At 47.9% G+C, this 16763-nt stretch overlaps 1 protein-coding gene across 3 annotated transcripts in view; it reads left to right on the top strand.

The window, feature by feature from the left end:
- The first annotated feature begins 634 nt into the window (after positions 1 to 634).
- ASCC1 (activating signal cointegrator 1 complex subunit 1) overlaps positions 635 to 16763 on the top strand; it is a 26406-nt gene continuing 10277 nt past the window's right edge. The window contains exons 1-7 of one of the 3 annotated variants that reach the window (XM_031554402.1): positions 635 to 1113; positions 2033 to 2157; positions 2909 to 3006; positions 4334 to 4512; positions 11035 to 11171; positions 13080 to 13199; positions 16264 to 16391. In XM_031554402.1, the coding sequence (XP_031410262.1) occupies positions 1009 to 1113; positions 2033 to 2157; positions 2909 to 3006; positions 4334 to 4512; positions 11035 to 11171; positions 13080 to 13199; positions 16264 to 16391 (892 nt within the window). In that variant the 5' untranslated portion in view covers positions 635 to 1008. The remainder of the gene's footprint in view (positions 1114 to 2032; positions 2158 to 2908; positions 3007 to 4333; positions 4513 to 11034; positions 11172 to 13079; positions 13200 to 16263; positions 16392 to 16763) is intronic. The other 2 variants (XM_010714317.3, XM_003207915.4) reach the window with 2 other exon arrangements.

Here is a 16763-nt window from a genome sequence, read left to right as displayed (position 1 = left end):
CGCTGTCGGGAATCTGTTCTAAAAGCGCCTGGACAAGCGGAGTTGTTGCATGTGAACGTTTCAGTGACGTGTGTAGTTTTGAGGTCTGGCCGACCGTACTGCTCGCCCTGCTGCGTGTTTTCCACAGCGAAAATCAGCCCGTGTCTCTCTGGAACACCTCCAGGATCCCCTACGTTTGTCTCAAACTCGCTGTATTTTTTCACAGGGAATCTTGTTTTTTGTATTTTCTGTGGGGAAAAAAAGCATCACGTAAGCTCTGAGAAGCACAAGGGTCACACAGAATGGTGCACTGATGTGATGTAAAAATGCTGTACGGGGCTTACGTGGTTTTTAACGTTTTAATATCTTTAGGCTGAAGGGAACTTGGGTGCCCGATGTCCTGTAGCAGGGCAGCTGGAGGGGAAGCTCAGCTTTCCTCAATAGAAATAAGGAAGGGCCCGCAGAAGGGCAACACAGCTGTGAGGTGGAGCAGGTGTCTTATGGGGAGTGGCTGAGGGAATTGGGACGGGTCAGTCTGGGGAACAGAGGAGACGTCATCACTCTACAACTCCTGAAAGGAAGTGGTGGTGAGGTGGGGGTTGGCTTCTGCTCCCAGCTAACAGCAAGAGGGTGAGAGGTGACAGGCTCAGGTTGTGCTAGGGGAGGGTCAGGTTGGGAATTAGGACACGTTTCTTCTCAGAGTGGTGGTGCATAGGTACAGGCTGCCTGGGGAGGTGGGGGGATCACTGTCCCTGGAGGTGTTGCAAAGCTGTAAAGATGTGGTACTGAGGGACGTGGGCAGCAGTCTGGTGATTGAACGAGATGACCTTAGGGGTCGTTTCCAACTCTAATGATTCTATGCAAAAGGACAATGGGAGACATGCTGGGTTGGTTGGGCCACAGCCCTTGTAGAGCTGCTGGATGCTGGCAAGGTTTGAGGAGCTCAGGGATACCTCTCAGGACTCACCCGCCCTCACACAGCTGCGTGTATTTTTGCAGCTCACTGTCCTTGGAAGAGCAGTGTGATGGATGTCCTACGGCCCACCCTGGTCAGGATCGGTGGGCGAGTGTATAGGAAGAACATCATTCACGAGCGGGTCCAGCAGCAGCAAGAGGAGGAGGACTTCTACACAGGTGTGGTGCCACACGGGATCGCTGTGGTGGCATGGGGACAGAGCTGACACTTGGTGTTGCCTCTTGTGTCTGTGTGCATGAGGGCCTGTCTGTGTGATGGAATGAGCTGTGAAAAGCAGAAAAAAACCACTTTGTGCTGGGTGATCTCTATGACCAAAGAATGGATGTAGGCATAATTACTCAGTATGAATTTGGGTGACTGTGTTGTTGGCTGCTGATCACTTTTGCTGGCTCTGAATGATCTCTAGTAGAGGAAAAAAAGCCACGCCTTCACTCTGTAGATCTGTTTTTCACGGGTTCTGCTTCACGTTGTTATCTTTCTGCCTACATGCTTGTTGTAATTCTGTGTGAGTTGTAGGCAGAGAAAAGTCCCTTTGCTATCTTTCAGAGAGAATAGTGGCCATGGTGTTTCTCCTTTCCACCCTGCCTTTCAGTACATGAAACAAAGCAGTTATAAGCTTCCTGCCACCCAGATCCATCCCTGTATGTGAGAGGAAGCATAGAGAATCCCCCCAGCCTCTTTCTGGAAAGTGTATTTGATTTTGACAGGCACAAATTTCTGGACCTTTGAACTGAAACTTCCTCACCTTTTATTTTTGTTCTTCTGTGACTTGTAAATTTCTGCTCCAGTGTCTCCGTGTGTTGTTGGAGAGCAGGAGAGCAGTGCAAAACTTGGAGGAGGGCATTCCCACCAAGCTGTTACAGCCAGGATAAAGCCTGGGCTCTGAGTACAGGTTCTGTGCACCTCCCAAGCAGGCAGATTTTGAAGCAGTCATTATGGTTTTTTTTTTGAAACTGGTACAAGCTGAAATAAAAAGCAGTTAGTTGCAGCAGAGGGGAGTACGTCTGTTGCTTTCTTCAACCTCAGAGGAAGGCTGTGAGGCTGTTGTCCTACATATAGCGCTGCTTTTCCTGGTAGGGCCCAATGACTGTGCGGATGAACCATGCGATGCCTTTGTGGTGGAAGAGACTGAGAAAGGCTTCCAGTGCAGAGTGGAGGTTCCCAGCCCCTTATACAAGTGAGCCTATGGCATTCTGGTTTCTGTGAGTTGCCTTTGACTGGGGAAGCTTTTCTGTGCAGAGTATATTTTGACGGGGTTCAGAGTAAGGTTCTGTGTCTGTCCTGCTTCTGGGAGAGGAAGATTGGCAATGCCTTTCTAGTGCCATGCTTGACTCGTAGCCTTTTTGTGGCAGAGACAGCAGGTGGTGCTTTCTGGCTGGTAGGAGAGTGTTTGAGCATCTCTTCCCTTGAACATGAAAGTGTCAGCGAGAGTGGAAGAAAAGGAGAAAGAACTGGGGTGAGCAGCCTGCCAGGAGATTTGTGGAAGCTTTGAGAGAAAGCACATGCACCTGGAACTGACTGTTGACTCAGATCTGATATTGACTGGGAAGCCTGCCACATTCCAAGTTTTATCCAGTTAGTTTTGACAGTTTTATGGATTAAATACTTTTACTGAACTGCAAAGAAAAGGTATTCTGTTGTTCTTTGGATGCTGGCAAATGACTATCTTGAGCAACGTACCAACTGGGAAGTGTTGTTAGCTCTTTGTCTGGGGTTATTGGGGGAAAAAGTGAAAACGTGGATGGTAATGCTGTGGCAGGATGCTGAAGCAAGTTGTGAGCCACTGCCTGTCATCCCGTGGCCGTGGGCTGATAGCAGCCACAGGGCCTGCATCCTGAGCTGGCTGCATGCGTCACTCTGGCATGGACATGTCACACGTCAGGGGAGCCACTGGGGCGTCCCTGGTGGTGAGTGGTCCAGCCATGCTGTGCTGTTCTGCTTTTATACCTCCAGGTACATAATAGGGAAGAAAGGAGAAACCAAGAAGAGACTAGAAACAGAGACTCGAACCTCAATCAGCATTCCCAAGCCTGGAGTGGAAGGAGAAATTGGTAAGTGTTCTTTCACTGGCTCTTCCATGGACACGATTTGAGCAGGGAGGAGGAATAGGAGGTGTTTTCCTTTAACTCCTGCTTCTGGCCCTGACTCTCTTTATAGCCCTGGGAAAATCACCTTCCTTTTCTCTTAAGCATTTTTTCCTTGACTGTAAACCTCTATAAAACAGAGTAAGAATCTTGAGGGGGGGGAAAAATTCCCTTTTAAGCCTATGAATATTCTCACTGAAGTCGCTTCTTAGATACAAATGACTGGCTTGCGAACTCTGGGCTTTGGACCTGAATGTGCTTTTTTTGTTGTTGTAATTATTACCATATCCATTAATAAGGACTTGCAGTATATATCTAGATAAAAGTGTTGTGTTATCTACTTAGACATGAAATAAACTTAATCGTGTTCTTTAATATAAGGAGTATTTTGATGACGTTGCTGTCTTTCTCGTAGTGAGAGCAGGCATCCTTGTACCGTATGTTCCTTCTCATCACTTGCAGTGACTTAACAAGACAGGAGGTGTTGCTCAGTGGTTTCTGCCTCGGTGGGAATCCAGAGGGCTCTTGCTGTTCGGCATAGAGTTACGCTCATGAAAGGGTAGGGAGGATTAGGTGACAGGGGACCCAGCTGTCGTACTGCGCAGGAATGTGGTGGCACTTCTCAGTAAGTGGGGCTTGACTTTTTCCTGAGAACTGTGAAGAACTACTAGGAAGGCTGAGAGATGTTGTAAACACGTAATAGTAGGAAGCCAAGAAAATCTTGCTCTTTGCAGTTCTTTCCTTTCAGGATCAAGTGTCCTCTGTTTGGTGCATACACAAACAACATAGGCCATCCTGATCTTTTGTAGATTTCCTTTGTCACTTCTACTAAGAGACTGCTTTTATGAGAACATGAAATAATGCTCTAGAAATCTGAAGAGCTGCTGAAGTGAGTGACTCTTTGCAATTGTTTTTTAGACACACAGAGGCAGCTTTCTTGTGAGCAGAGGGATACTTTTGATGGCATCATCCTGCTTTTGCAGAGGAAAGTACAGCCGTGCCAGGCATTTTAAGTCAAGCAGGGAGTCTGGCAAGATTTCTCTGTGCATGGCTGGGAGTTTTAATTCTTGTCACTTCGGTGAGCTCTGGGATAACAGTAGAGAGGTGCTGTTGTGCAGGTTTTTTGGTAGCTCCCGAATGAAATGTCCTTGCCTTTACAAGATCCACCAATATCGAGCAGATGAGTATAATGCAAAATCATGATCCATTTACTTACTGTGTGTTTTGCACAAGTGTCAGCAATCTCCCTGTAGCATCGTGAGAAGCGGCCAGGTATCGCTCTGTTTCCTTGCAGTGATTACAGGACAGCAGCGCGGCTCTGTCATCTCGGCCCGGACGCGCATTGATGTTCTTCTCGACAGCTTCCGTAAGAAGCAGCCCTTCACACACTTCCTGTCCTTCGCTCTCAACCAGCCCGTCATCCAGGAGAAGTTCCTGCAGTTCAAGGAGGAGGTGCTGGAGAAATGCTCCCAGGTAAGAATCCATGCGAGAGCTCCAACTGGAGGAAACCCCTTCAGCAGTGTCTCATTATTCACTGAGAGAAGCTTTTGCCCTTTACTTCAGAGGCCTTATTCTTTGCTTCCTTTCCTAGCAATGTATTTCTAACAGGCCTTTTGTTTAAGTTGGTGGCTCTGCTATGAGTTTATCGGGAAACCTTTTGGAATGCAGAATGGCTTAGTTAATTTGCAGTAAAATATGTTGTTCTCCTTTGAGATTTTCTTAGGTATTTTTAAGATTCAAACAAGGGTTGTTTCTTCTGGGTTTTTGATTATCAGTAGGAAAGCTTCTAAGTAACATGAGAGACCTTTCTATATTTGATGTGATTCCACGTAACTGTGAAACTAGGGAGCGATTCACAAGTTTGCTGCTGCTTCTATTTCACTTTTCTTTTGGTTACTGACAGTGAATGAGGATGGGTGTCAGGAAATGACTCGGTAGCACACGCCATCCTGCTAATGTAATCACTTCCCTTCTTCCCCATGAGAGCCAGTGCTGACAGTCCCTCCTACTTGCCTTCAGATCTGAGAGCACCGAGAGCAGCAGGAAATAGCTAGGCGTAGTGAAACGGGATGAAGTGAAAGTAGAGCATTCCCTGTTGTATTTTAGTGTGCTTCTGCTTTGACAGAAATGGTACCTCAGTGCATAGGGCCAGCCTGGGAAGAGGGAATGGTGTTATTAAATTGCTGCGTCCTCCTGAGTCTGCTCGGAGGACACCTCTAGGCAAGAGGAGTGAGTTACCCTTTGCAGCAGCTGAAGGTTAGATTGCATGCGTGCAGCAGGGTTTGTGGGCTAGTATTTTTACCGTCATATCTGTTGCTCCTGCTTATGTCTTTCAAAGGGAAAAGCATAACCTTCTTAATTGCACAGCTCAAGAAGTATGGTTTCCTGTGTGTTTATGCCTTGTGTGTGAATTACCTGATGTCTGGGGAAGATTTTTCATGGTTGCTTGTACACCAATTGTCTCATCTCTAACAGCAGAAATGGGCTGGCTTTGCAGTCTTGTTTCTACAGGCAATTCTGATTTAAGTCCCTCTTCTCCACCCAGCTTCTTATTTCTCTTGACATTTTTAAGAGGTTTCTATCACTCAGATTTTCACCTAATGTCAAGTACAACTGGTATTGGCCAATAGATACAGGAGCTGGCAATGAGTGCAATGCCATGAGCACCCATTCCTCAAACTAGGAGACTATCACTGTCTTGATCTTCAGTCCCACAATCTAGCACTAACTATTCCTATATTAAAGCTTCCCTTTATTAAATAAAAGCCCTAAAGTCAGGGGAATGGAAACATCAGACTGAGGACAGCAAGCCAGCCCTGGAGCCGGTGTCAGCGGTCGCCTGGCTCCCCCTGTTGGTTGTTCCAATGCTTGTGGGGGTCACTGAATTATGGGGAGAGAGGCACCTTTTGGGGGAACTGTTAACTTCAGCATGGGCTCTGGCAGTGTCTGCTCATGCCTTTGGCCCTGGACTAAGACCACTGCATTCATCCTGGTGTTTCTCTCGCCCTTTATCTCCTTCCAGAGGGGCATATGGCTGCTACAGTCCTTTGCTTGAATCTCCTTTTACCCATCAGTCCTTTCAGATATAGCTGGCCCTGCTCTGCTTGCAGCCTTGGACCCTCCCGCTTATCTGATTTTCCACCTCTGGTTGTCTGCCAGCAGGCTTTGTATCTTCCTGCGTAGGGCAAAACCTTGCTCAGTTCTGGCTTCCTGGCTGCTCAGGATAGTGCAAATCCTTTCACTGCAACATCTCTATGATGCAGCTTCTTCTATTCATCTGCAACTAATGCCATCATCCACACCGTCATCCTGTGTCTTTATTCTGCCTTAAGTGGGCCTCTCCTGAGCTCGCTTGTCTCCTTGCTGAACATGCATTTTTCTTGCCTGCTGCCTTGGTTGCATCTCTGCAGCCCTCCATCGGCCCAGCCTCTGCTGGTGGTCTGCCTTGTTCTCCACGTCCCTCCTAATCTGCCCCTGTTGTATGATTTGTCTCCTGCTTGCTCTTAACTATCAGTTTGCATCATATCACTGCCTGCCATCCACTCGGAAACGTTTTCAAAAATTTATCCTGGTGCTTTCCCCAGCATTGTCAGTCACATTCTGAAGGAGTTATCTGGGAACATCTGCAAACCTTCCTGTGCCTGCTTGTCCTCCATGGCTGCAGAGGCTCTGGTTTGGTCAGAGAAGTGCTGAGATCATTGCTTGAGACCAAGCTAACCTTGTCTTCTCTAACCTTCTGTTTCTTCTGCAGCCTCATCATGCTGTATCTGGACAGCACGGCATCAGCAAAGCCCTGCTCAGTGGTTAGGGAACCTGCAGGCTTGAGCCACTGGCTGGAACTGTGCTCAGAACCAGCACCTAGACGAGACTCCTCATTCCAGCAGCAGCACTCAAGACATCCTCTCTGCATTTTGCTGCTGCTGAGTCATCTGGGCGCTTTTGGGAATGTCCCCAGGCAGTGGCAGCTGGGGCTGCCCTGCAGCAGGGCTCTCCACGCAGTGTGGGTGCAGGGCTGGGTTGGCTCTGTTCAGTGCCCTATGTCTCTCAGGAGGCTTGAGAACTTTCATCTTTAGCTTGAAATATACAAGTCAGTCAGAAGTAGGTATTTGGAGGGTTGCATATGGATAACCAAGGAATACACAGTGCTTTATTTTTCTACTCTTCCTTCTCCTGATATTAGCAAAAAGGCTTCTAGATGTATTGCTGCCTGTTAGTTCAGGAGTGTATTGCAGCCCTGTATGTCTCTCAATCACTCTGCACCCGGTAATGCCACTCTAATACCACTTTATCTCACAGCGGGGTCTGCTGGAAAGCACATCAGTAATGAAAAACAGTAATTCAAAACTGTGCCTCACAGAGCAATAAGAGAGCTTATAGATTTGTCCAAAGCAACGGGATTTCTCAGGATACTTAGAGACATCTGAATAGATTTCAGGGACACGAGTGTTGAGCTTCTCTTCCTGTTGCAATTTGCTGGTGCAAAGCATTGCAGCATTTGGAAGACTCTAGTCTTTGGATGAACCTCACTAATAGTGACAAGGAAGGGGGAGACTTGGGGGGTGTGCATATGAGGGTTTCTTCTGGCCATTGAGCATTTATGAGGGACTTTTCTCTCTGAAGCAGTTGCCATGACAACCATTCATTTATATTTTACAGCATAGGGTTATGTTGGTGGGTGGGTATATGCTTTCTAACTCTATATTTTGTCCTCAAGGCTTTCTGTTAGACAAACGTTGTGTCGAGATACAGAGCACTTCGGGTGTCGTTCATACTATGGAATTGTCAGGGCAGCCAGCCAGCGAAGCAGAGCTGTTTTGAGGCTGATTTAGTACAGAGATGAGGAGGTGGCTCACCTGGCTTGGGTCCTTAGTGGTGTGGTGCAGTGGAAGCTCAGGCTGTCTGGGTGACCTTGGGAGTCTCCTAGCACAGCCGTGCTGGTGTTGAGTGAGGAGGACTGAAGCATTTGTTGCAGGTGGGTAAGGGAAGAGGTTTAGGTTCAGCAGTGAAATTGCCATGAAAAATCACGGTTGGGCTTTTGGAGCTGTGCAAACGCAGCATTTGCAGTCTTAACAGGCTGCAGATGTAGCGTGGAAGAGAAATATGATTGCTGTAATAAATGCCAACCTGTAAATATCAAACGTTGTTAATGAGGTATTACATCTCACAGTGGAAGGGACAGAAAATGGGAGGGGTTTTTCAGCCTGCAGTTCTTCAGTCAGTTCAGGAAATGCTGTTTTTCTGGCTCGCTCCTTTGTTTGTGGGCTGGGGTGGGAGAGGGCATGTAGCTGGCATGCAGTATCTTGCTATTAGGGAAAAAACAGAAAGCTGTCTGCAAATATTGGAAGCTCTTAAGACAGCAGAAAGGATGCAGCCAGGGAGGAAGAGCTAAGCAGCGTGATCCTTTGCCTTGTCACGCAGAAGGCTCTGCTTTGGTCTTTGGTTTCCCTGCTGAAGTGTCTTAGATTTATAGGAACAGTGTGCTCAGACTTTGCAAAGAGGTGAAGGCTCCTAATAAAACTCTTTCCTTGTTCCATCTAGAGGAGGAAAGCAAAGGTAGAGGTCTAAGCAGTGAGAGGCAGATCTAATTTAAAAAAAAAAAAGAGGAATTTTTAAAGGTACGAGCATGGAAATGTGTTGTTTTTTGTGATCACGACAAGTCAGTGGGACAGCAGCACAAGCTGAAATGGGCAGTCACACACAGATGATCCGTACAGGGAACGTTCTTCCTGCCTCTCAGTGCATCCTTAAGTGGCTTGAGTGGTGAAATTTTGAGAGAAGCAGTAGTTTTATGTGTTTGTATCTGCTAGCAAATCCCTACAAACACGTGGCTTTCACATTCCCCTGTCGAATACAGGCGATTCCATGCTTGTCCTCACCACTCTGGTGCCGTGCTTTCCATTCTGCTCCTTGCTGTGCATGTGATGCAAGGAAAGCTCACCTGTCACGACCCAGGGGAGGAAACTGGTGCTGGAGGAGTTTGTCACCACAAGCACTCAGGAGCGTCTTGGAATCACAGAATCGCCAAGATTGGAAGAGACCCCTAAGATCATCCTGTCCCACTGGACATAGCAGTTAAGCATAGCATAAGCGGGACTGGAATAAGTGGGTTCAAGCACTTTTGCATTTCACTGAGCTGCACCCAACCCAGAAGGGCTGCTAAGACACCTGCAGAAATGTTGCTTGCTCCAGAGAGAGCTACTTCAGACACAGCATCCCGCTCACACGTAGGGGAGGTGGGATCTTCCTGCCTGTGAAAGAGCTGTAAGTGCTGTATGTGGGAATTTGAGGAGCTGTCTGAAACACCAGGGGTAAACCAGGAGGCTTGTCTGGGTCTTGACCTGTTCGCTCTGCCCTGCTCTTCCCTGCTGGCTGTCCTGGCAGCGCAGTGTGCAGAGGTGCCATGCCAGCACTTTGTCAGCTGTCAGCCCCCACTCAGGTGCTGGGAAAGGGCTGCTTTTGGGGCAGGTTGATGTTTACATCACAGGCTGTGCTGGGGCAGGTCAGTCCCTGTCCCAGAAAACAAGGGTTGGGGTTTTGCTTTCTAACCTGTGAACTGCTTTACTGTGCAGTCTTCGTCACTTGCGCGCGCTGTGTGAGTGATGTCAGCTGCTTGTCTCTGGCAAGATCAACTCAGACTTTCTCCTGGTTGCTATTACCAAGCTGTTGTTTTGTGTTGGGCCAAATATCCCCTGGCTATGGGTACCATTAAAAGAGAAAGACCAATGGAGAGAAATTGTGTCTGGTCCTGCACATTAACAGCAGTGTGAGTGAAAGGGAGCAAAAAGGCTTTAGCTGCCTAGCGAGATGGAGGCACCCACCTTTCCTGTCCTATGCTCAGGGCATGCCTTATGTAATTCATCTGTGCTCGTTGCAGGTTGCTGCATGGTGCTGAGGCTTGCAGCATCCTTTGCCACTAGCAGGATTTGGGGTCTCAGCCAGCAATAAAGCAGTTAGCAAGGCGAAGGCAGGTACGTGCTCTGTCAGCTGGGGACGCTGAGTTTTGCTCATCTAGCCCAGCCTGTAAGTGCTGCTGTCAGCAAGGATATGGGTGCTGCCACAGCGTGAACAATGCCTGATGAGATGTGAGGCATTACACCAGCTGAGGGATGCAGTGTTTAAATGTCGGAGAGGTTTTATTTCAAACTCTGAAGCTCGGTTAGAAACTTCAAAGTTGTCATTCTCAGTCAGTGGGCTTTTATTTTCGGACATATAAATGCTTTTCAGCATTTGGATTCTTCTGGAGCTTAAAGCAGAGGTTTGTCAGTGTGCTGATGGGAAGTGGCCACTAAGTGGAAATAATTGTTTTAATATGGGTGTGTTAACCATCCTCAAGGTATTTTTATGAATATTCAAGAGCAGAAAAGCATGTTCCTTAAAGCTGAGCATAACCACTGCTCCACCTGGGAACAGTTCTTCCTCGGCAACAACACGTAGCTTTTCTTTTAAAGGGAATTTAAACTTAATTCATCTCAGTAAACTATAGGGCACCTGGGAACGAGAAAAATGTAATTACCAGAGCTGGTATGGGCTGTGCTTGTGTTGTGAGGTGCAGCCTGTGTTTAGACAGGATTTAGAGGCTATTTAGAGCTTGCCACTGCAGCTGGCTCCAGCTTTATGGCACAGAGAACACGCTTCACTCAAGTTCTAATTTTGCACTGACTTGGGCCGAGTCTATGGCTGGTAGCAGTCACTGCTCTGATGGCCGTGGAGGTCTTTCTGAGCTGCAGCCTGCCCTAAAGAGCCTTGATCTGCCTTTGGACCTCACTGCAAAGGCAGGTGGTGTGCTGGCGTGTGGTGCTGGGCTCTGCCTCATTCCCAAAGTCTGTGCAATTCCCTCTTGTTTCAACTTTGAGACTCTAGCAACTTGCCTAGTGATGCAGAGATGAGAGGTTTGATGCTGGTGGCTTGCTGCTTGTTCCCTGCTATGTGGATCCTCTGACAGAGGTGTTGTGTGTACGTGCTTGAGATGAGATGCTGTGTTTGATTGATTTGTAGGATCACGGGGTCAGCAGCAGCCTGTTCCAGAACCCTGCGAAGCTCCACCTGACGCTGGGGACGCTGGTGCTGCTGAATGAACAGGAGATCCAGAGAGCGTGTGACCTCCTGCAGCAGTGCAAAGAGGACTTTGTGGAGTAAGTGTTGCAAAGGGATGTCAGCACCGAGGGCACGTGTGGGAGAAAAGAAGCAAGCTGTTCTTTGATGAGGAACGATGAGAAGAGCAGCTTGATAGAAATTTAGGAGGCTGAATATTTTGAGTCGGAGCAGCGGAAATCGCCAAGAAATCACAACCAGAGAGCACAACAGGACTCTCAGCTCAGCTCAGTTCCTCAGTGTTCCCTGCAGATCTGCTCCACACGTTTCTCACATCAGTCCCATTGTTTTTGTGTGAGCAGTTTCTTGCTGCTGGCAAGCTCCAGCACCTTCCCATGTTGCCTACAGTGGGCTCCAGAGCACTGCTCCTTCCTTCCTGCCTCACAGCAGATGCTGAGGTATCCTTGACATGCATTTCTGGGTGCAGGGAGTGTGTACGGAAGGCAGCATGAGCCATGAACCATTCAGCACTGCTTCAGGAACTGGGCTTTCTCAAAGAAACTGCAGATATTATGGCTCGAACTGTAAATGTGGTTGAATGACACTGTAATTAGCTTATCTCTGTACAGCTTAGAAATTAGAGATGGCCTGAGGGGCTGTTGTATGTATGTATTTATTTATTTATTTTTGCAATGCCTTTGCACAGAGGGCATGGATTCCTTATTTGTATTTCTTTATTTTCTACCTCGGTGCGTGAAGAATTAGCCACGCTGTGCTAGCTGACGCCTGTGGGAATCAGTGCATGGCCAAAATTCTTAAATCCTCTAAAAGGAAGGCTACCTTTTTTCAGCTGCTGACCAGAAATGCAGGAATATTTTCAAGGGAAGAGGCTGTCCACAGTAACTGAAGAGTGCCACCCTCCTCAGGAGTGGGTTGAACTGAGACAGAGAAAATCTTGACTTTCCACTGCCTTTGGAGGAGGAGTCAACACTTGACTGTGTTGACAGTTTATTTCCCCTGCCATAGCCAAATAAATAGGCATTTAAAATCAATTCAGGCTCCCTTCCACCCATATGAACCTTCATTAGCATTTATTTTCTCTTACTCAATGCAGCCAATACTGTCTGAAAGTCAGCGTGCCCTCTTTTTACAGTTTTTGGGTACATGGCCTCAAGTGTTTGTAATCTTACTTGTGCTGTTTTCCTCCCAGTAATCATACCAGGAGAGGTAATCGCACTCCCCTGTTCCACCTGGGAATTCTTACTGGGAACCTCTTTGGCAGGCTGCACAAAAGCAAGCAAGGTTAGAGCAAAGTCACACTCCCACTTAACTTGTGGTCATTACTTCTGCCTGCCCTGCACTGCCCACAAGACCTCGGCACTGACTGAGGCGGAGGCACTTGCTCTTGGGAGCTCTTGCTGCAGCGCATGCCTCCTGTGATGTGCTCCTAGAGAGCAAGGAGGTGGTGTGTTTGAGAGCAGGTAGGCTTCACGGTGTGCTTCTAGGTGTGGGAGTGCATATTACAACCTGCACGCATTTTAGGTTTCACGTTCCTGCCAGAGTAGCTGGTGACGGTTTTTAAAGCAGTTCTATTTACTTCCAGCATTTGTAAGTGGATGTTGAAATGTACTTAAAACTGCATTCTGCATCAAGTGCTTTTGCCAGTGAAAATCAATGAACTAGAGGCTTTGTGTCACAGTCGCTCTCTTCGTGGGGAAGGCAGCAGCTTCTCTGGAATGAGGAGTTACACCATTTGACTGCTAATAGCTTTTGCAAAAAGTAAATAGAGATTTCTGCTTTGAGATGGCCTGCGAGTACTGACAAGTTGACTTACCGTATGTCTGAAACAGTGAATGTATGAATTTAGATTTAAATGTTTTTATGGTATTTTTTGAGATGATGAGACAATAGCAGCTGTAGCTTTTCGAGCTTTAGAAATTAGGCAGGAGGAATGCTACGTGCTGCGTTTCTAAAGCAAGTGTGACGTTTTGCTTTTTCTTCCATTTTAGCCAAATTACAGGAGGCAAGCCCCTGAGTGTGGAGGTGACTGGGGTGGAGTACATGAACGACGACCCTGCCATGATGGATGTCCTTTACGCCAAAGTCCACATGAAGGATGGCTCAGACAAGTGAGTTCCTCACACCTTTTTCTTTCAGCCCCCAGCATGCGGGCAGCACTGAGCAGCAGCAGGAGAAACCTCGGCTGTCCAAAGTCTGCGGGTGCTGCTCGCGGTCCTTGGGCTAGCAGTCAGGAAGATTAAGTCATTCTTGCTTCCTAAACCAGTTAAGGCAGTGATGTGTTTGGTCTTTGAATCAGTCCGTGGTGTTGGTGTTGCGATGAAGGATGTCGTTTGTTTCTCTAATAGTCTGTTGGAGTGAGTAATGGTGTTGTGGCTCAGGCGGTGATGAGATAGGCAAGGAGGTGCTCCCCAGGTGACTTAAAACACAGGACAACTTGGCCTCTGTTGCCTGGTTTCCAATGAATGGACCAGGTGAATCTAGACAGCCTGATTTATTCTGCAGCATTTCATTGTTCTTAAAAGCCAGTTACACAAAAAAAGTCCTTACAAAAATGCAGCTTGGTCACAGTTGTTTTTTGCTTCTCTGAGTAGCCTGAAACACATGGTGGGTGTGTAACATCTGTCTTCTGACCTCTGGTGTGAAGTGTCAAAGCTGGGTTGGTGTGTTTGTGCTGTTCAGTGCTCTGATGTGACTTCAGCTGAAAGGATGCAGTGGTGGCTGGACAGCTTTTCTCCATGTCATTGTTGACAAGTGCATCACCAACAGCAGCATAATCTCTAAGTGCTTTCTCAAAGACTGGGGAAATGCAAGAGCCACCATTTTTCCTGAACTGCTCATGTGAAGTAGTTGGGAAGAAGACAGGGGAGCTGCCAAGAGAACTTTATTCTTCTCTTCTTGAGTGTTGGCTGTCTCTTCTTTAGCTTGATCTTCTTCCAGCGGTGCTGCCCTTGCTGTCTGATCCCCTTGCTGGAGGACAACAGGAGCTTGCAGGGGGTGAACAGCACAGTGGGAGAAGGAAGGTGCCAGCAGGAACCCGTTCAAGGAGGGAGGGATATGTTCTAGCATCTCCTTTCCCCAAGAGCCCCGTGCTTAATGCCCTGGAGAAAAACACGCTTTGTTTGCTCTGTTGAAGTAAGAGATCGGATGTGAGATAAGAAAATGGTTGGGGGAAATGGAAGTGTAACAATTGCTGAGAGGTGGTAAGAACCCAAATCTTCTTTTCCCATTCTCTACTCTTCCACTTTGAAGTCTGTTTTACCCTGACAGAGGTGAGATAAAGCAGAGGGGGAGGGTGGAGAACCGGGGCAATCTATATCAGCCAGGGGGAGGAAATGAGGGAGCACTCAGAAATACGAGGTAGATGCTGGATGACCGAAGTGCCCTTCAGTCAGTGCTGTAGAAATCACTATGTATCAGCTCACTGAGCTGTAGACCCCTTTTCTGAGTCTCCGGATCACCCCTTACATGTGGTGCTTGCAAGTCTGCTTGCGCTTCTGTGCGTGTCTGTGATCAGCCAGGTGGAACCTAAGTGGAGTGTAATATGGGGCAGGAGTGTCTGCCCGTGTCTGGGGACTAGTTGGGTGGCTGGGGACTGATCCTGCAGCTTGCTTTGGGTGCCAGTGCTGCCTGTTCTGCCGAGGAGCCTCTTAGCCATTCTGCTGGAACAAAATGTGGATGGGCTGGCAGAGCTGCCTGTGGCTGGGGAGAGAAATGAGACCTTCCAATCTTCCTGCCATTGCAACCAGAGACATGTTTCCTGAGAAAGGGGCTTGCTGCTGAGGTAGTGCCTCCTCTATCCTTCATGGAGGTCCCTAGCTGAAGTTTTGGCCTAACCCAAACCTTGTGCTTTACATGGCAACTGGAAGCTGCCAAGCTTCTGTTTTGCAATGCTGTTTGTTGCTTTTGCTTGGAGATAGGCTCAGAGAGGGCCATGTGATTGTAATGTTTTCTCCTCAGCCAGGCAGGTCCTGCCCTCACCTGTGAATTGATGCATCTCTCCCAGCAGAATGAATTGGCACTTGTTTCTCTTGCCTGCTAAAACCTGCCGCTTTTTGCTCAGAGACATGAGCAAAGCAGGCTGGGAGTGGTTTTTCAGCTGCAAGGCCAATGCTGGAGGATCACAGCAGCCGTGTGCTGTGCCATGCTGCGCCACGCTGTGCTGTGCTGGCTCGGACTGCTGTAGCCCATGTAAGAAGTGTGTGCCTTCCTGCCTCCTGTGAGACCTCCTGCTGGCTCTGTGTGGCTCCTGGAGTGGCTGGAGGTGGAGTTCCTTCCTGATCTTTGGATGATCTTGATCAGCTTAAGCCATAAAGCAGGAGATTTGATTTACCCGACTTAGCTTGCATAACTGCAGACAGCATTAGGGGATGGCAAGCCCTTCTGCACATAGAATGGCTCAGACTGAGAGAGAGATCATGCTCTGATGCCTCCCGCACGGCAAATAATTTCCATTATAATTCATTCAAATTTGTTTTATTTCCTTGATTAACTTTATAATGCAATAAAGCCCCATTTTCACTTGAGCTATTCTCTGTTAATTTGTTTTAGTATTGTCCGTAATGATATTCATTTAATCTTTGTCATTGCTAATTTTAAAAATCACTGATGTAAAGCCAGAAAATAGCAGAAAACCATAACAGTCGGAAGTTGGAGAGTCTAGAAATTGCCGCGTGGCTGCCGGCAGCCCACCGGGGGCGAGGCGCAAGCAGGCGGTGTAGGAGCTGGCAGCCAGAGCGTGGCCACCCCAAGGCCTGGGGCCAGCCAGCCTTTCTCAGCTCCAGCCTGCTGCTCTGGGCCCCGCGGCTGCTGTGGGCCCTGCTCTGAGTGGGTCCCATGGGGGCCGAAGTGCCTGAACTCCCCGGGGAACATAGGTTTGGGCATTGGCAGCAAACTCTTTGCTGTGCTAAATCCGCTCTGCTTTGTGGATTGTGTGCAGCAGAAGCCGTGTGAATGGAGGAAGGACAGAGGAAGCCTTGTGAAACAGCCAGAACTTTTTGCAGGATAACTGAATTCCGATGGCTCTGTTTGCTTCCCCTGCTCTCTTTTCCCGAGTGAATGCTGAGACCTCATTTCACAAATGCTGTCCTTCCTGGCAGAAAAGCGAAACACTGACAGTGCAGGAATTTCTTGTTGGCTTACTTTGCCCTGTTCTTTCTCCTTTTGCCTTCGCAGACTGCAGATGATAGCTGATCAGCTGGTGGAGAGGTTCGTGGCCTCTGGTCTGATGCTTAGGGAATGGGATAGGGTGAAACTGCACGCTACTGTCATGAACACACTATTCAGGAAAGACCCAAGCGGTGGTGAGTATTCTTGTTATTTACTGGTAAATGCATCGAATCATTAGAGTTGGAAGGGACCCTGAAAGACCATCTGGCCCAACTGCTCTGCAGTGAACAGGACCACCCACAGCTCCATCAGGAGCTCCGAGCCCTGTCCAGCCTGACCTTGGGTGTCTGTAGGGACACCACCTCTCTGGGCAGCCTGTGCTGTTGCCTCACCACCCTTATTGTAAAACACTTTTTCTTTAGATCCAATCTAAATCTTCCCTCTTTCAGTTAGAAACCATTTCCTCATGTCCATTTAACACAATACCACTGAACAGGAGGTATTTTGGTCAGTAACTGTTGACTTTTACGCTTTTTGTGTTGGGTTGCTTTTTTTTTTTTAAATTA

Source organism: Meleagris gallopavo, chromosome 8, assembly GCF_000146605.3.
Source record: "Meleagris gallopavo isolate NT-WF06-2002-E0010 breed Aviagen turkey brand Nicholas breeding stock chromosome 8, Turkey_5.1, whole genome shotgun sequence".
Lineage (NCBI taxonomy): Eukaryota > Metazoa > Chordata > Aves > Galliformes > Phasianidae > Meleagris > Meleagris gallopavo.
The sequence above is the reverse complement of the archived record's forward strand: the minus strand, read 5'-3'. Positions and strand labels throughout refer to the sequence as shown.